General features: G+C 34.2%; 1 protein-coding gene across 1 annotated transcript in view; it reads left to right on the forward strand.

Annotated features, from left to right (window-relative positions):
• LOC131956513 (dynein axonemal heavy chain 1) overlaps window positions 1-19,952 on the forward strand; it is a 66,609-nt gene that overhangs the window by 19,362 nt on the left and 27,295 nt on the right. The window contains exons 32-49 of the mRNA XM_059320999.1: window positions 3,156-3,305; window positions 5,559-5,645; window positions 5,777-5,883; window positions 6,130-6,209; window positions 6,398-6,489; window positions 7,812-7,966; window positions 8,341-8,518; window positions 9,332-9,526; window positions 9,667-9,786; window positions 12,513-12,671; window positions 13,004-13,117; window positions 13,257-13,400; window positions 13,555-13,715; window positions 14,064-14,221; window positions 14,971-15,144; window positions 15,715-15,893; window positions 16,604-16,837; window positions 19,659-19,855. Of these exons, the coding sequence (XP_059176982.1) occupies window positions 3,156-3,305; window positions 5,559-5,645; window positions 5,777-5,883; window positions 6,130-6,209; window positions 6,398-6,489; window positions 7,812-7,966; window positions 8,341-8,518; window positions 9,332-9,526; window positions 9,667-9,786; window positions 12,513-12,671; window positions 13,004-13,117; window positions 13,257-13,400; window positions 13,555-13,715; window positions 14,064-14,221; window positions 14,971-15,144; window positions 15,715-15,893; window positions 16,604-16,837; window positions 19,659-19,855 (2,684 nt within the window). The remainder of the gene's footprint in view (window positions 1-3,155; window positions 3,306-5,558; window positions 5,646-5,776; window positions 5,884-6,129; window positions 6,210-6,397; window positions 6,490-7,811; window positions 7,967-8,340; window positions 8,519-9,331; window positions 9,527-9,666; window positions 9,787-12,512; window positions 12,672-13,003; window positions 13,118-13,256; window positions 13,401-13,554; window positions 13,716-14,063; window positions 14,222-14,970; window positions 15,145-15,714; window positions 15,894-16,603; window positions 16,838-19,658; window positions 19,856-19,952) is intronic.

Raw genomic sequence — 19,952 nt, forward strand, 5'->3', positions numbered from 1 at the left:
GTAAAACTACTAGGTGTCTCAACACAAACTTTTCTATACAACTATGTGAATATTTGAATATATATTTGTTGATAAAATAAAATTTAACTTAATGGGAGGACAGAACTCCCAGACAATCTCAAGGTAAAACCTCTAGGTGTCTCAACACAAACTTTTCTATACAACTATGTGAATATTTGAATATATATTTCTTGATAAAATAAAATTTAACTTAATGGGAGGACAGAACTCCCAGACAATCTCAAGGTAAAACTACTAGGTGTCTCAACACAAACTTTTCTATACAACTATGTGAATATTTGAATATATATTTGTTGATAAAATAAAATTTCACTTAATGGGAGGACAGAACTCCCAGACAATCTTAAGGTAAAACCTCTAGGTGTCTCAACACAAACTTTTCTATACAACTATGTGAATATTTGAATATATATTTCTTGATAAAATCAAATTTCACTTAATGGGAGGACAGAACTCCCTGACAATCTCAAGGTAAAACTACTAGGTGTCTCAACACAAACTTTTCTATACAACTATGTGAATATTTGAATATATATTTCTTGATAAAATAAAATTTAACTTAATGGGAGGACAGAACTCCCAGACAATCTCAAGGTAAAACCTCTAGGTGTCTCAACACAAACTTTTCTATACAACTATGTGAATATTTGAATATATATTTGTTGATAAAATAAAATTTAACTTAATGGGAGGACAGAACTCCCAGACAATCTCAAGGTAAAACTACTAGGTGTCTCAACACAAACTTTTCTATACAACTATGTGAATATTTGAATATATATTTGTTGATAAAATAAAATTTAACTTAATGGGAGGACAGAACTCCCTGACAATCTCAAGGTAAAACCTCTAGGTGTCTTAACACAAACTTTTCTATACAACTATGTGAATATTTGAATATACATTTGTTGATAAAATAAAATTTAACTTAATGGGAGGACAGAACTCCCTGACAATCTCAAGGTAAAACTACTAGGTGTCTCCACACAAACTTTTCTATACAACTATGTGAATATTTGAATATACATTTGTTGATAAAATAAAATTTAACTTAATGGGAGGAGAGAACTCCCTGACAATCTCAAGGTAAAACCACTAGGTGTCTCAACACAAACTTTTCTATACAACTATGTGAATATTTGAATATACATTTGTTGATAAAATAAAATTTAACTTAATGGGAGGACAGAACTCCCAGACAATCTCAAGGTAAAACCTCTAGGTGTCTCAACACAAACTTTTTTATACAACTATGTGAATATTTGAATATACATTTGTTGATAAAATAAAATTTAACTTAATGGGAGGACAGAACTCCCAGACAATCTCAAGGTAAAACCTCTAGGTGTCTTAACACAAACTTTTCTATACAACTATGTGAATATTTGAATATACATTTGTTGATAAAATAAAATTTAACTTAATGGGAGGACAGAACTCCCTGACAATCTCAAGGTAAAACCTCTAGGTGTCTCAACACAAACTTTTCTATACAACTATGTGAATATTTGAATATACATTTGTTGATAAAATAAAATTTAACTTAATGGGAGGAGAGAACTCCCTGACAATCTCAAGGTAAAACAATTAGGTGTCTCCACACAAACTTTTCTATACAACTATGTGAATATTTGAATATACATTTGTTGATAAAATAAAATTTAACTTAATGGGAGGACAGAACTCCCTGACAATCTCAAGGTAAAACCTCTAGGTGTCTCCACACAAACTTTTCTATACAACTATGTGAATATTTGAATATACATTTGTTGATAAAATAAAATTTAACTTAATGGGAGGAGAGAACTCCCTGACAATCTCAAGGTAAAACCTCTAGGTGTCTTAACACAAACTTTTCTATACAACTATGTGAATATTTGAATATACATTTGTTGATAAAATAAAATTTAACTTAATGGGAGGACAGAACTCCCAGACAATCTCAAGGTAAAACCTCTAGGTGTCTTAACACAAACTTTTCTATACAACTATGTGAATATTTGAATATACATTTGTTGATAAAATAAAATTTAACTTTATGGGAGGACAGAACTCTCTGACAATCTCAAGGTAAAACCACTAGGTGTCTCAACACAAACTTTTCTATACAACTATGTGAATATTTGAATATACATTTGTTGATAAAATAAAATTTAACTTAATGGGAGGACAGAACTCCCAGACAATCTCAAGGTAAAACCTCTAGGTGTCTTAACACAAACTTTTCTATACAACTATGTGAATATTTGAATATACATTTGTTGATAAAATAAAATTTAACTTAATGGGAGGACAGAACTCCCTGACAATCTCAAGGTAAAACCTCTAGGTGTCTCAACACAAACTTTTCTATACAACTATGTGAATATTTGAATATACATTTGTTGATAAAATAAAATTTAACTTAATGGGAGGAGAGAACTCCCTGACAATCTCAAGGTAAAACCTCTAGGTGTCTTAACACAAACTTTTCCAGTTATGGATGTTTTATGCAAATAAAATTCACTATACATTTGCTGATAAAAGCAAATTTGTGATTGTCAAATCATTTCGTCTTTTTTCACACACACCTATTTTGGGGATTTATTATATACTTTAAGGTTGTTTTTTTATGAACATTAAAATTTGCATTTATTTACGATAGATTTATTTTTTTCCCTTACAAATAAAATTTTTAAATTTGCTTTAAAATTTGTTGAAACAAGTTATACTAAATCTTAAAATTTTTGTTAATTTGTGATATTGAGTCAAATCACTGGGAACATACTCTGTATAACTGTGTGAGACTAAAAAATTTGTAATCTTCAATAGTTTATTTATTTCTCTATAACCATGAAGCTAAAAGATTTGCAATATTCTATAGTTTATTTATTTCTGTATAACCATGAAGCTAAAAGATTTGCAATATTCTATAGTTTATTTATTTCTGTATAACCATGAAGCTAAAAGATTTGCGATCTTCTATAATTTATTTATTTCTGTATAACTGTGTGAGGCTAAAAAGTTTGCGATCTTCTATAATTTATTTATTTCTGTATACTTGTGTGAGGCTAAAAAGTTTGCAATCTTCTATAATTTATTTATTTCTGTATAACTGTGTGAGGCTAAAAAGTTTACAATCTTCTACTCACCAGGCCTTGTTCAGACCTGTGGCCATGATGGTGCCTGACTACGCCCTCATTGCTGAGATTTCACTTTTCTCTTTTGGCTTCTCAAATGCCAAGGCCTTGTCTCAAAAAATTGTGACAACATTCAAACTATCTTCTGAACAGCTGAGTTCACAGGTAGGTCAGGGTTTAGTTTATAGTAGGTCATGGCCTAATTCACAGGTAGGTCATGGTTTAGTTTATAGTAGGTCATGACCTAATTTATAGGTAGGTAATGGTTTAGTTTATAGTAGGTCATGGCCTAATTTACAGGTAGGTCATGGTTTAGTTCTCAGATTTAGTGTACAGGTATATCGTGACTTTCTCTATCAGCAGTACAAACTGTTACATTATAGTTAATCAAAGAAACTGTTAAACTTTGAATAGGACTTTGGTTAAACTGTTAAACTCTGTACAGGACCATTATTACTTTGGTTAAACTGTTTAACTTTGTACAGGACCATTATGACTTAGGTTAAACTGTTTAACTCTGTACAGGACCATTATGACTTTGTTAAACTGTTAAACTCTGTACAGGACCATTATGACTTTGGTTAAACTGTTAAACTCTGTACAGGACCATTATTACTTTGGTTAAACTGTTAAACTCTGTACACTACCATTATGACTGATTAAACTGTTAAACTCTGTACAGGACCATTATGACTTTGTTAAACTGTTAAACTCTGTACAGGACCATTATGACTTTGGTTAAACTGTTAAACTCTGTACAGGACCATTATTACTTTGGTTAAACTGTTAAACTCTGTACAGGACCATTATGACTTTGGTTAAACTGTTAAACTCTGTACAGGACCATTATTACTTTGGTTAAACTGTTAAACTCTGTACAGGACCATTATGACTTTGTTAAACTGTTAAACTCTGTACAGGACCATTATTACTTTGGTTAAACTGTTAAACTCTGTACAGGACCATTATGACTTTGTTAAACTGTTAAACTCTGTACAGGACCATTATGACTTTGTTAAACTGTTAAACTCTGTACAGGACCATTATTACTTTGTTAAACTGTTAAACTCTGTACAGGACCATTATGACTTTGGTTAAACTGTTAAACTCTGTACAGGACCATTATGACTTTGGTTAAACTGTTAAACTCTGTACAGGACCATTATTACTTTGGTTAAACTGTTTAACTCTGTACACTACCATTATGACTGATTAAACTGTTAAACTCTGTACAGGACCATTATGACTTTGTTAAACTGTTAAACTCTGTACAGGACCATTATTACTTTGGTTAAACTGTTAAACTCTGTACAGGACCATTATTACTTTGGTTAAACTGTATAACTCTGTACAGGACCATTATTACTTTGTTAAACTGTTAAACTCTGTACAGGACCATTATGACTTTGGTTAAACTGTTAAACTCTGTACAGGACCATTATGACTTTGGTTAAACTGTTAAACTCTGTACAGGACCATTATTACTTTGGTTAAACTGTTAAACTCTGTACAGGACCATTATGACTTTGGTTAAACTGTTAAACTCTGTACAGGACCATTATTACTTTGGTTAAACTGTTTAACTCTGTACACTACCATTATGACTGATTAAACTGTTAAACTCTGTACAGGACCATTATGACTTTGGTTAAACTGTATAACTCTGTACAGGACCATTATGACTTTGTTAAACTGTTAAACTCTGTACAGGACCATTATGACTTTGGTTAAACTGTTAAACTCTGTACAGGACCATTATGACTTTGTTAAACTGTTAAACTCTGTACAGGACCATTATGACTTTGGTTAAACTGTTAAACTCTGTACAGGACCATTATGACTTTGTTAAACTGTTAAACTCTGTACAGGACCATTATGACTTTGTTAAACTGTTAAACTCTGTACAGGACCATTATGACTTTGTTAAACTGTTAAACTCTGTACAGGACCATTATGACTTTGTTAAACTGTTAAACTCTGTACAGGACCATTATGACTTTGGTTAAACTGTTAAACTCTGTACAGGACCATTATGACTTTGTTAAACTGTTAAACTCTGTACAGGACCATTATGACTTTGTTAAACTGTTAAACTCTGTACAGGACCATTATGACTTTGTTAAACTGTTAAACTCTGTACAGGATCATTATGACTTTGTTAAACTGTTAAACTCTGTACAGGACCATTATGACTTTGTTAAACTGTTAAACTCTGTACAGGACCATTATTGCTTTAGTTAAACTGTTAAACTCTGTACAGGACCATTATGACTTTGTTAAACTGTTAAACTCTGTACAGGACCATTATTGCTTTAGTTAAACTGTTAAACTCTGTACAGGACCATTATGACTTTGTTAAACTGTTAAACTCTGTACAGGACCATTATTGCTTTAGTTAAACTGTTAAACTTTGTACAGGACCATTATGACTTTGGTATGAGAGCAGTCAAGTCTGTCATCTCGGCCGCTGGTAACCTCAAGAGGATGTACCCTGACATGGAGGAGGTTAGTAGCTTTATCATGTTTAAATTCTACCTGTGTCCATCTTTTATCGACACTATTTAAATTCCACATAGATTATATGTGGCACGCTGCACATAAAATGTGTAATTCTATGAATCCAATGTAAATGACAGGAGCTGATTGCACTCAGAGCTATCAGGGATGTGAATGTGCCCAAATTCCTGGTGGATGATCTCAAACTCTTCAGTGGTATTGTGTCTGATCTCTTCCCTAACATCAAGTGAGTTTTATTGTAACTAAACTTTTCATTACACTGGGTAAAATCTACAGTCTAACATCAGGTTTGATGATTTGCCTTCTTATCTTCAATTTTTTAAACTGCTCAAGCTAAATTGCTAACATTGAATAATTTTTATTTAGTGTTTTATGCCTTAAAATGTCTTCAAATTAAATGATTATTCAATCAATTTAGTAAGCTAATAATTAATGAGTGAAGCTGACAATTTTTCTGTGATATGTTTATTAGAGAAGAGCCCATTGATTATGGAGAGATGGAAACTTCACTTAGAAAGTCTTGTACCAAAAGTGGCCTCAAGGATGTTGATGGTGAGATCCTAATTGGCATAGTAAAAAAATTTATGCATTTTATGTTTCAAAATTAATCTGGCTTTTTTTATTGTAGTTAAATTATAGTTGTTATATTTAAAAAAAAATTGGAAGCAGGTGAATACTTGGCTCCACATTAAAAACCTGAATTAAAACAATGCTAAGTAATTGTGTTTTACCCTGGCCAGGTTTTATCAACAAGTGTATCCAATTGTTTGAGACAACAGTTGTCAGACATGGTCTTATGTTGGTTGGTCCAACCTGCTCAGGTAAAACAAAGGTAAGAAAGGTTTTGTTAACAGCTCTTCATTTCAAACATTACTTTTTGCTTACAAATATTTAAAAAACTAAACCTAAAATATTGTCTGTGCCCAATTTATTTATTTTTGGATGCTCTAGAAAGCTCATTGTTTAACCATAAACTCCTCATGTGTCTAGTGCAATAATGCTCAGTATTTAACAATAAAATCTTCCTGTGTCTAGTGCTATGAAATGCTCAGTATTTAACCATAAAATCTTCCTGTGTCTAGTGCTATGAAATGCTCAGTATTTAACCATAAAATCTTCCTGTGTCTAGTGCTATGAAATGCTCAGTATTTAACCATAAAATCTTCCTGTGTCTAGTGCTATGAAATGCTCAGTATTTAACCATAAAATCTTCCTGTCTAGTGCTATGAAATGCTCAGTATTTAACCATAAAATCTTCCTGTGTCTAGTGCTATGAAATGTTCAGTATTTAACCATAAAATCTTCCTGTGTCTAGTGCTATGAAATGCTCAGTATTTAACCATAAAATCTTCCTGTCTAGTGCTATGAAATGCTCAGTATTTAACAATAAAATCTTCCTGTGTCTAGTGCTATGAAATGCTCAGTATTTAACCATAAAATCTTCCTGTCTAGTGCTATGAAATGCTCAGTATTTAACAATAAAATCTTCCTGTGTCTAGTGCTATGAAATGTTCAGTATTTAACAATAAAATCTTCCTGTGTCTAGTGCTATGAAATGTTCAGTATTTAACCATAAAATCTTCCTGTGTCTAGTGCTATGAAATGCTCAGTATTTAACCATAAAATCTTCCTGTCTAGTGCTATGAAATGCTCAGTATTTAACAATAAAATCTTCCTGTGTCTAGTGCTATGAAATGCTCAGTATTTAACAATAAAATCTTCCTGTGTCTAGTGCTATGAAATGCTCAGTATTTAACCATAAACTCCTCCTCTTTCTAGTGCTATGAAATGCTCAGTATTTAACAATAAAATCTTCCTGTGTCTAGTGCTATGAAATGTTCAGTATTTAACCATAAAATCTTCCTGTCTAGTGCTATGAAATGCTCAGTATTTAACCATAAAATCTTCCTGTCTAGTGCTATGAAATGCTCAGTATTTAACAATAAAATCTTTCTGTGTCTAGTGCTATGAAATGCTCAGTATTTAACAATAAAATCTTCCTGTGTCTAGTGCTATGAAATGCTCAGTATTTAACCATAAAATCTTCCTGTGTCTAGTGCTATGAAATGCTCAGTATTTAACCATAAACTCCTCCTCTTTCTAGTGCTATGAAATGCTCAGTATTTAACAATAAAATCTTCCTGTGTTGTCTAGTGCTATGAAATGCTCCAGAAAGCCCAGACCGCCCTCAAAGGTCGGCCATCCCCAGCCATGTCAGATTTCCAGACGACCCACACGTATGTTCTCAACCCCAAATCCATCACCATGGGTCAGCTGTATGGTGAATTTGATCTGCTCACCCATGAATGGTTCGTATCATACACTCACTTTATACAACGTTATGCTTAGAAAATTAATTTAAAGTTAGCTTTAAATTTTAACGGTATGTCCATGTGGGCAGGTGAAGTAGAGTTCATCAGTTTCTGTGACCTTGGCATATAAAAGGATAGTTTGGTCAGCACTATGCTAACCAGCCATAACTTTCCCTATTGTGAGTCATGTACCCATCAGAGCTGGGTGGACTCAGGGATGTACTACAGACTCTATCCTGGGATCCGAACTCGAGCTATCCAGGTTAGCAATCGCATGCTCTACCATCCCACCATGCCGTTACTAAATTTTAATAGGCTGATATAAATACCTGAGTTTAAAATAACTCTTTAAACAATTTTTGTGGCGACAGGACTGATGGGATCCTGTCAACTCTGATCAGATTCGGAGCCTCGTCACGGGATGAGGAGAAGCGCTGGTTCATCTTTGACGGCCCCGTGGACGCTGTGTGGATAGAAAACATGAACACAGTCCTGGACGACAACAAGAAGCTGTGTCTCAGCAGTGGTGAGATCATCAAACTCACTGAGGTAGGTGCTAGATTTATAGAGGGATGTTGGATATAGCAACAAGAAGCTGTGTCTCACTCACTGAGGTAGGTGCTAGATTTATAGAGGGATGTTGGCTATAGCAACAAGAAGCTGTGTCTCACTCACTGAGGTAGGTGCTAGATTTATAGAGGGATGTTGGCTATAGCAACAAGAAGCTGTGTCTCACTCACTGAGGTAGGTGCTAGATTTATAGAGGGATGTTGGCTATAGCAACAAGAAGCTGTGTCTCACTCACTGAGGTAGGTGCTAGGTTTATAGAGGGATGTTGGCTATAGCAACAAGAAGCTGTGTCTCACTCACTGAGGTAGGTGCTAGATTTATAGAGGGATGTTGGCTATAGCAACAAGAAGCTGTGTCTCACTCACTGAGGTAGGTGCTAGATTTATAGAGGGATGTTGGCTATAGCAACAAGAAGCTGTGTCTCAGCAGTGGTGAGATCATCAAACTCACTGAGGTAGATCCTAGGTTTATATAGGGATGTTGGCTATAGCAACACACAAGAAAAGATAACTATAACTGTATACATAGCTATGTAGAAAAATACATGTGTAAACTGGAACAATACACAGGTATGAAACAAAACAATACAGTTGTATACTTGAATAAAGAAAATTAAGCAAAAGAGGAGGTACTAGTAAAAAATGTAATCACAGGAACTTTACTGCAGGAAGTTAAAACAAACTCCTGAAAAATACTGAATTTAACACTAGAAAAACAAAGTTAATACCAGAAAAATACTGAAATTAACAATAGAAAATGCTGAAGTTATGAAAACATTCCTATATTTTGCAGGCCATGACAATGATGTTTGAAGTGGCTGATCTTGCAGTAGCCTCCCCTGCCACAGTCAGCAGATGTGGAATGGTTTATTTGGAGCCAAGTTACATCGGCCTGGACCCATTTGTTGAATGCTGGTTGAAAAAAGTACCTGAACCAATCTGGCAATACAAAGAGAAGTTTGAAGAACTATTCCAGTTTTTCCTGCATGTAAGTTTTAAAAACTCATAAATTCCAAAAATTATTTTATTTCCTCATTTTATGAAAAATAAAATAATTTGCTTACAATGAAAATTCTCTTTGCTCAGTTTAGTCATGTGTTTTTGTATCTGGATAATTTTTGCTTTTAGCCTGCAATAAAACTACTGCGCAAAGAGTTGCGTGAAATAGTCCCAACAGTTGATGGTGCGGTGGTGTTTTCACTCCTTAAAATGTTGGACTGTTTCTTTGAACCTTTTGTGCCGAAAGAGGTAAAGTTTTTTTTAATGGATTTTATTTTTATTTTGGATTTTAAATCTCTTGATGTGCAACTAATATCTGGTTTAACAAGTTTTTTGTTAAAAAACTGTTGCAGTTTTTTATAAACAGTAGTGCTGCTGTAATTTTAACCCTTTGATGCCTACAGCACTGTAGCTTAAACAGGTCTTGAGCACTGTTAGCTTCATGTGTAGGCTGTCTGGTGTCAGAACCACCCTAATGCTAAAACAGTTTGGATGCTGTACTCTAAGGTTTTAATTAACTCTAAAGTACCCAGTTCCCAAGTGCAAACAGTACTAAAGTGTACCAAGTACCACAATGTACACAGTACTAAATTGTACAAAGTACCACAATGTACACAGTACAAAAGTGTACGCAGTACCACAATGTACAATGTAGCAAAATATAGACAGCACCATAGAGCAATAGCTTAATTGTTTTATTTGTTTTGCTATCCTGTGTGAAGTGATTATGCTTTTTGATTTACCCTCTAACCCAAACCTCAACTCTTAACACAGCCTTTAATAAATGTCACTGTACAGAGTGTTTGATTCGGTTAAGTTAGGAGCTTTTCAGACGTATGCCAGAACGTCCTATTTGTATTAATTAGTGCTTATCCCACACAAAATGACTTCCAGTATTAATTAATTAAGAAAAGGGAGAGATTAAATGTAAAAATGATAAAAGGTAAAATTTTCAAACAGTTTTTAAAAAAAAGTCGAGTAATGTGTGTACAATGAAGTAAATATTTGGTACCATATTAAATTTAATGTTTTTATGGGGATCAGATTAAATAATTTTATATTTACGTTATTTTGACCCCACTGTTTTAGAGTTACAAGTTCTACTAATAAAATAAATAAGGCTATTTATTTTTGTGTTATGTGGTTTTCCATAAATGACGTCACACTCCTAGGGGTGGGGGTGGGGGTTGGAATTTTGAGATTTTGTGTGACAAGGAAGGGGATCAGGCTTTGTGGTGACACACTTTTGCACTTTAAAAAGTAATGTTATAAACGGAATTTTAGCCATTATTTTGAAATTTTAAAAAATCTGTTATTGTAATAGAAATTGATTAATACATGTGTACTCAATTCTGACAGACTGACCAAGTATAGTTAATATTTTAAAAAGAAATCAACAAAAAACTGCAGTTTTGAGGGGTAGTTGTTGGCTGATGCGTGATGCAATTTTAAGGGTGGGTTCTAGGTTTTTGTGATGATCGTGAGGGGGGCAAGGTAAAATCATTATGGATGACCCTTATTGTTAACAAAATTTGTTTTTGCATTAATTAAATATTTGTGAGGTTTTAAATGAGTAGTTTAAATAGTTTAATAAGAAAAAAATCTTAAGTGGTTTGAAGTTACAAAAGTTAACACTAATTTTGTTATCATGATCTTGTTTTATTTTCTTGCACAACCATGTTAACAGTTTTCATGTGGTATGAAACTAACACAATTTTTTAAAATGCACCCTGGCAATGCCACCCACTGTGTGCTGTTTGTTACACCTCACTGTGTGCTACTGACTTGTGTGTTGCTCTAATACACATCTTTCATGTGTGTATGTGTAGAACTCAATGGGCTACAAGAAAGTGGTAAGTTTTGCTTCACCTTTTTGCTTTTGTACTTTAAGACTTGTAGGTTTAATTATAACAATGTGAGAAGCACTCGTGGTTGTTTCTAATGTTGCCAGATTTTTAAAAAAAGTTAGTCCTGTCCTAGATTAAGGTTGTTATCCATTTTAGTAATGATACACTCTTAAAGCAACAGTGGTTGATAAGTTTTCTTAAGCTTTTTCAATTTAGCCAAGGATTAAGTTTTGGGGTTAAGTTTATGTTTGGCTAAGGGTTAGTAAAATCTTCTGTTCTTATATTAAGTTGAAGGTTAATGAGCATAATGGGAATACTCAGTCATCTATTAATGAATTAGTCATTATATTTACAGAGTATTAAAAATAAACATGAGAAAAAGCTATTTGTTGTTTTTAAAGTTTAACCCTAGTAAGTAGAATACTACATTATGACACTGTGTAGGATCTTACATTAGACTACATTGTGTTTTGTAGATAAAGTACTAAGCTTGAATTTGTTTGATTTGGTTGAGTTCTTGTTTGTACCAATTCAATATCATAATAACATGATGTAACACTTCTTTTAACCAGTTGTAATGACGGGTCCAATCAAGTGAGAAAACTAATATAAGCACCTTCTGTCACTATCTAGTACATTCACAGTCACTGTGTGGAATGATACTTCAGTAGTTTATTCTAGACACAGGAAAATATTTTTCAACACACTTAAAATACTCATTACAACATTTCAACTGTGTGTGTAGTTAGCAAAGTTTGGTTCAGATGGCATATTTTCTTCATTAGCTTTAGAATCCACATTTTAACGCATGGTTTTATTTTCTCACACTTTTTGATTTGTGATGTTCTGAGATGCTGCATGTACGCATTCTATAAGTGGTTTAAAAAAACAGAAATTTAAATCTTACATAGCATTTTTAATATTTAAGTGTAAAGTATATATACATATATATATATATATATATATATATATATATATATATATATATATATATATATATATATATATATATATATATACATATATATATATGTATATATATATGTATGTATATATATACATATATATATATGTATATATATAAACATATGTTTAAGCCATAACACATACCATAACTGCTGATTTCAGGGTGAACAACCCATCCCTGCTGAGCGTTTGGCCCGTGTGGTTGAACTGATTGAGCCCTGGTTTCTGTTCTCCCTGGTCTGGTCAGTTGGGGCCACATGTGACAACGACAGTCGCAAGAAGTTTTCACACTGGCTCAAGGAGAAGATGAAGGAGGCCAATGTAAGCTTTGGTCAAGTTAATCAACTGGTTTTAGATTTGGTCAAGTTGATAAACTGGGTTTATATTAGGTTAAGTTGATGAACTGGGGTTTATTTGGTCAAATTGATCAACTTTGTTTATATTTGTTTATACTTAGATGAGATTCTAGTGTCCTTGTCTGTTACAAGCTGTAAATACTGATAGTGTTGCTTAAAAATGTAGAGAGCTGTGAAATGCTGTACAAAACTATTATAAGCTGTATAGGGCCATTTTAGGCTGTGCAAGACTGTATAATGTTGTATAATGCTGTACAGAGCTGTTTACGGCTGAATAATGTTGTATAATGCCACCAGGTGAAGCTGATGTTCCCAGAAGACGGTCTGGTCTATGACTACATGTTGGATGATGCAGGGATCTGTAGCTTAGCTCCCCCAGGGATAGATGAAGATGACGATGTTATGAAGAAGGTTAGCCTTTTAGTAGTTTGACATAAAAAATAAATTGATGACCCAGAATTTAATACATTTCATAATTTATTTCTTGTCTGTAAATTGTTTATGTATTTTATCAAATCATTTATCAGTGAATTGTACTGGTATGTTCTAGAAAGTGCTGTGGAAAAATTGGATGGAAACCATGTCAGACTTCACCATTGCACCAGATACCAAGTACTCAGATATCATTGTCCCCACCATTGACACCATCCGCAGTTCTAAAATACTAGAGATGCTGGTCAGCAGCAAGAAAACTGTGAGTAACACACAAGAATAACATGCTCTCATGGCATTCCATTTGGTTTTACTCTACTTTTACATATAGCAACATTATTTATGTTATGAATTTGTATGAGATTTTAGTAAAAAATGTGTCAAAACTTTATGAAATTGAATAAAAATGTTTTTAGGTCTTATGTGTGGGACCAACTGGCACAGGGAAAACTTTGACCATAGCAGATAAGTTGTCCAGGAGCATGCCAAAAGAATATGTGCCAGAATTCATCATCTTCTCAGCCAAAACTAGTGCCAACCAAACACAAGATTTGGTGGATGGAAAACTGGACAAAAGGTAGCTCTTTTGGAAAAAAAGTTTGTTAAACTGAACATTATAATATAAACATTTGAAACACCCAGTCTTTGAAACAAGCTTTTTTTTAAACCTTTACTTTAATAATTTTCTTGCTTATTCTTTTAGTTTTATATTTGAAATAACCCAGAGTAGGTTGAGTGTGGTACATTTTAATAGTTAAAAAGATTGCTTTGATGATATTTTAATTTTAATAACACAAGTGATTTTTGTTTCACTATTTCAAGTTTTTGAGTAATGTTTTTCTTACTTAATCTTCTGTCTCCCTTCAAGTGAACAAATGAAGTAGACAAAGCAATATCTATAATTTTTTGTTTTTTAAATTTTCAGACGCAAGGGTGTGTTTGGTCCTCCACTTGGCAAATACTTTGTTTTCTTCATTGATGATCTGAACATGCCTGCCTTAGAGGTGTATGGAGCCCAGCCCCCCATAGAGCTGATCAGGCAGTACATGGACTTTAAGGGCTGGTATGACAGGAAGTCTATTGGTGAGTTTAGGGCTGGTATGACAGGAAGTCTATTGGTGAGTTTAGGGCTAGGTCCCCCCACTTTAAGAGCTGGTATGACAGGAAGTCTATTGGTGAGTTTAGGGCTGGTATGACAGGAAGTCTATTGGTGAGTTTAGGGCTGGTATGACAGGAAGTCTATTGGTGAGTTTAGGGCTGGTATGACAAGAAGTCTATTGGTGAATTTAGGGCTGGTATGACAGGAAGTCTATTGGTGAGTTTAGGGCTGGTATGACAGGAAGTCTATTGGTGAGTTTAGGGCTGGTATGACAGGAAGTCTATTGGTGAATTTAGGGCTGGTATGACAGGAAGTCTATTGGTGAGTTTAGGGCTGGTATGACAGGAAGTCTATTGGTGAGTTTAGGGCTGATATGACAGGAAGTCTATTGGTGAGTTTAGGGCTAGGTCCCCCCACTTAAAGGTGGGGTACTTGGTCTAGGTGATTTGGTTTTATATTTAGAAGAACATTTTCAGTGGTAGCGTCAGCTTGGTCAGGCAATAGAGTGCTTGACTGCTAATCTGAAAGTCCTAGTGTTATTATCCTAGTCTGTCAGGTGTCCCTGAATTCACCCAGCTCTGATGGTTAACTGACATATGTTAATTAAAGTAAATTTGGCTCTGCATAGCACTGACCACATTACCAGCAGTACTTGACTATATGTTTTTTTTGTACATTAAGGAGTTTTATTTAAGATTTCTCCATGAAATAAAATGTTATTGTATTATCTCAGGTGAATTTAGAAACCTGGTGGATGTGAACTTTGTCTGTGCCATGGGTCCACCTGGGGGTGGTCGCAACCCTGTTACAGCGCGTCTTCTGCGCCACTTCAACTTCCTGGCCTTCACAGAGATGGAGGATGAGAGCAAGGGGCGGATTTTCACAGCCATCCTTAATTCTTGGATAGGTTAGTTGGTTCTACCATTTATTTTGATGAGAGCAAGGGGTGGATCTTCACAGCCATCCTTAATTCTTGGATAGGTTAGTTGGTTCTACCATTTATTTTGATGAGAGCAAGGGTATAATATATATATACACATACTTGCATGCTCATACACAATTACAAATACAGTGAGTTTAAAAATAAATGATAGACAATTAGGAAATTTTCCAAAATATTTTAATAGTAAATGACAGTAATTTGACTTCAAATAGCTGAATTGATTATGATAGAGAAGTTTTGATTTTTTTTTTTCAAATGGTGTATCATAGTACCTGATAATTTGGGCATCCTAAAAAATAGGTCAATGTAAAAAAATTCAGAAAAACATGTGGTTTACAACTAGCTGTATAAAATAACTTTATATAGCAAAGTGCAGGTTTTCTTTCTTTTTCTTCTTTGTTTTTAATTGTAATATTGGTGGTTCGAATAGTACTATGTATCCCATTGTCTCTGACTTGAGCCTGCTTTTCTTCATGATCTGCTCTGCTTCAGTAGACTTTGTGGCCCCAAGAATAATAATTTTTATTTCCCCAGCCCACATCCCATCCGTGTCAGACTACAGCAAGCAGATGGTGAGCACGTGTATATCCATGTACAACACCATCCAGACCCAGCTCCTGCCCACCCCAGCCAAGTCTCACTACACGTTCAACCTCAGAGACCTGTCCAAGGTGTTCCAGGGCATTCTCATGTGTCAGCCTGACAGCATCAAGGTCAGTTGTGCTCAGTTTTTCTAGCACATTGTTGGTGTTGCTCGTTGTTGGATTAGCTCATTGTTGGATTAGCTCATTGTTGGATTAGCTCATTGTTGGATTAGCTCATTGTTGGATTAGCTCATTTTTGGATTAGCTCATTGTTGGATTGGCTCATTGTTGGATTGGCTCATTGTTGTATTAGCTCATTATTGGATGAGCTCATTGTTGGATTAGCTCATTGTTGAAATAATATGTTATGTTAATTCATGAGTGGATTAGTCCTTGGTTAGTTCAAGACAAGGAATGAATCATCCTTGAATAATGTCATGCTCCTTTAGGGTAGAGAGGAGACTTTTTCGGGTGATGAGCTACAGAGGAAAGGGGAGGTTAAGATATGTGAAAGCACAATATATATTTTCAAAAAATAAAAAATATATTTTAAAATATACTAATTGGGGAGAGGGGAAGGGAGGGTGTGTTTTGACTTGACAACTTAGATAAGGAAGGGGGGAGGCAAAAAATTGCCAAATTAACATGACACCATTTTTAATGGTCAAAGTGCTAATTTTATTTAAACCCCAAAAGTCTGATATGAAGATTAAAGTCTGGTTACCGAAATCATCAAAAAGAGGTTTTAGAAATACTGTTGTCTTTTAATCATATCTACCCCTAAAGCAGCATCACTAAACTGGTACATGTGTGTAAACCCCATGTGACTCCTGTTTCAGAACATTCAAGACTTCCTGAGGCTCTGGTACCATGAGTGCTGCCGTGTCTTCCAAGACCGCCTTGTCAACGACGAGGACCGCGACTGGTTTGACAACCTCCTGAAGGAGAAGATGGAGCAAGATTTTCACAGCAACTTTGACGAGGTTGTTGTGCAGAAGCCAGTCATCTTTGGTGACTTCATGAACACCAATGTGGAGCCGCGTCCCTACACACTGATAGACGATCATGTCAAGGTAAAGGTCACGGCAATCTGACAGTTGGGGTATGGAGGGGTCAGTGGTAGAGAGCTGGACTGCTAACCCGTAAGTCTCGAGTTTGAATCCGGGTTCAAGTCAGTAAACCGTCCCTGAGTCCACCCAACTCTGATGGGTACCTAACTCACATTAGGGAAAGTAAAGGCGGCAGGGCATAGCGCTGACCACACTATCTCTTCATATGCGGAGGTCACAGAAACAAGTGAATTCTACTTCACTTGCCCTATAGACCGTCAGGTTTGAAAGGGAACTTTAATCAGACAGTTATTAAAATAAAAAAATTTTCAATGTAATGTCATGTAGATTTAATGTAACTGGCTCAAGTACTTATTCATTGTTTTATAAAAAAATATGTTAAGTATAATTTTCAACATTTAAGCATAGACATACTACAATATAAAACAAAATGATGCAAGTATTGAAATCATTAGTAATATCACAATTATAAATAAACCGGGAGTGATCTCCCCTAAACTTTCTCTAATATTCTTATATAAAACAACAGAGGATGGGAACTCAGGATATAGACATGATTTATTTTTTAATCCATTTTAAATACTTAAACTTTTTAAAATAAAATAAAATCTCATAGAAAAAAGAATTGCACACCAAGTGAACGCCAAATAAAATGTGCATAATAGTGCGGAATATTATTAGTAATTTATAAATTTACATTCGTTTTTTGAGAAATCGGAAATAGAGAAAATTACTACTTCCGGTCAACGGAAATTACTCAAAATTTGACATAAGGTAGATAATTACATCTTTTACTCACATATGAAATTTAATTTATCTATCTGAAATAGTACTCAAGTTAGAGGCTTTTGAAATAATACTCATATATGAAATTTCATCAACCTAGCTGTAACGGTACTCAAGTTATCGTGTTTACAGACACACACACACATATATACACACACAGACATACGGACCAGATTGCAAAAGTTTTTCCGATTCAGGGAAATGTAAAACGTCAAGATCTGCAAAAATCTCAATTTTTTTTTGCACGATTACAAGACTTTCTCTATACTTCGTATATACAAGAAAGTAAAAAAGAGATTATTTACTGCTATTGTTTAAAAAAAAAAATACTTAGGCTCGGGACATGTGGACAGAGAGAGACAGAGAGAGAGAGAGAAGTGTGCACATGGACTTTTATATATTAAATAGTTTAAAAATAATCAAGGGAGGAAACCTATATCTGTTTCCCAAGAGTAGTGGGAAAAAAAAGAGAAATTTAATAGTAATAAAGCAATATATTGAATTCATTAATTATTATTTTAAAAAATATGAATATTGAAATTCTAAAATGTTCCTTTTGTCTACAGTTTATACTTCTTAGGTTTTTGCATTATCATTGGACTCTAGTCTGAACAGTAAAACTTTAGCTTTATTAAATACCTAATTTGTTGACTAGAGAAAATTAAAAAAAATTAGTACTGCCTTGTTGTGGCATTAATGGTCATAAAAAACCTTTGTCTTTTATTTGTTTGAACAAGAAGTGTTTTATTATTATAAAAATTATGTGAATATTAGACCACTTTTGTCAATTATTCTGTGATTAAGGGAGGGGGGACCAGTAGTTAAAAAGGCACTTTTCATGATCTTTTTGTCTATTTATATTTATATGTTTAAGTAACTCTAACATCCCATCAATGACCTAAGCCAGGGGTCGGCAACCTGCGGCTCGCGAGCCGCATGGGGCTCTTTTGATATCAAGATGCGGCTCTCCAACTCCTTGAACAAATACTAATAATCTTAATAAAAACATAAAATATTTGAAATAAAAAAAATTTTAGTGGCTCTTTAAAACCAGGGAAATTTTGAAAATTGTAACTTTTGGCTCTTCCGCTTCAAAAGGTTGCCGACCCCTGACCTAAGCTAATGTGTTATACTCAAAAATGTGGTGAAACACTTATTTTAGTGTTAATAGATGACTAGTTTTAATAACATTTTATTTTTTTTACAAAAAATAGCCACTGGAATTTTTCTGCCAACTCCATCATTTCTAATTAGGATATCTTAAAAACTGTTTCACAAAATGCAGTGCAACTTGCACAGTCTTTACAATACATTTTGTTCTGCAACATGATAAAAGTTTTTAATGATAGCTTTGTTTGTTTTATTTTTAAAGTTGTTTAAAGTTTATGTCTCTCCACCAAAGGCTCTTTTTTTCTGTGACGTTTAAAAAAAAATTCATATTTTAAACAGTTTGTATTTTATCTAAAAAATCTTTCTATAAGGTTGTTTTGCAACCATTTCCAAATGTGGTTGTTATTTTATATATAATTAAAATAAATAGGTACTGAGATGTTCAGCATACAAAACTGCTTATAAAAATGCATATAAACTCAACTTTTTTTTTCTCAGTACGTTTGAGATAGGTTATCTTAATAACATATCAATATCTTTGTTTTAGATATGAAGACGATGTTAAATAGCTTATCTTGAATTTTTAAAAAATAAAGTATTAACCCCTTCAGGGTTTTGGGGAGGTGCCAAGATTTTAAAAAATGAAAGTGTCGTGAAAAGTTTGAAAATAAACTCTGCTCTATGCCGTTTGTTTCTTATAAAGATTGCATGAATTCATCCTTCTACATGTAGTAGAGTGGTTTTCAGGCTTAACCAACTGTTTCTTTGATAACATTTTCTAAATGATATTTTGCCCACATGTCAGAGAAATGGAAATTCCACACCTATCAATAGATTTACAAAACAAAGGGAAATAACTAGGAACATACCCTCAGTTGTTGAATTTGGAGCAGTATTATTTTTGTCATGTGAACTCTCTCTTCCCCAGCTTGTTAAAGCCTTAAATGAGTTTCTGGAAGACTACAACCAAATCAACACCGCCCAGATGAAGCTGGTCCTGTTTATGGATGCTGTCACCCATGTCAGTCGCATCGCCAGGATCATCAGGCAGCCACTGGGGAATGCCCTGCTGCTGGGCATGGGTGGGAGCGGTCGTCAGAGTCTCACACGTCTGGCAGCTCACATGTGAGCAGGCTTTTTTTTATGTGGTGGTGGGGGGTCTTATGGTGTCTTATGGCAGGTGTCTAATGGCAGGCGTTTAATGGCAGGTGTCTTATGGCAG

The sequence above is a fragment of the Physella acuta genome, unplaced genomic scaffold (assembly GCF_028476545.2).
Source record: "Physella acuta isolate Inbredline_101_S28 unplaced genomic scaffold, ASM2847654v3 ptg001157l, whole genome shotgun sequence".
In the NCBI taxonomy this organism is placed as follows: domain Eukaryota; kingdom Metazoa; phylum Mollusca; class Gastropoda; family Physidae; genus Physella; species Physella acuta.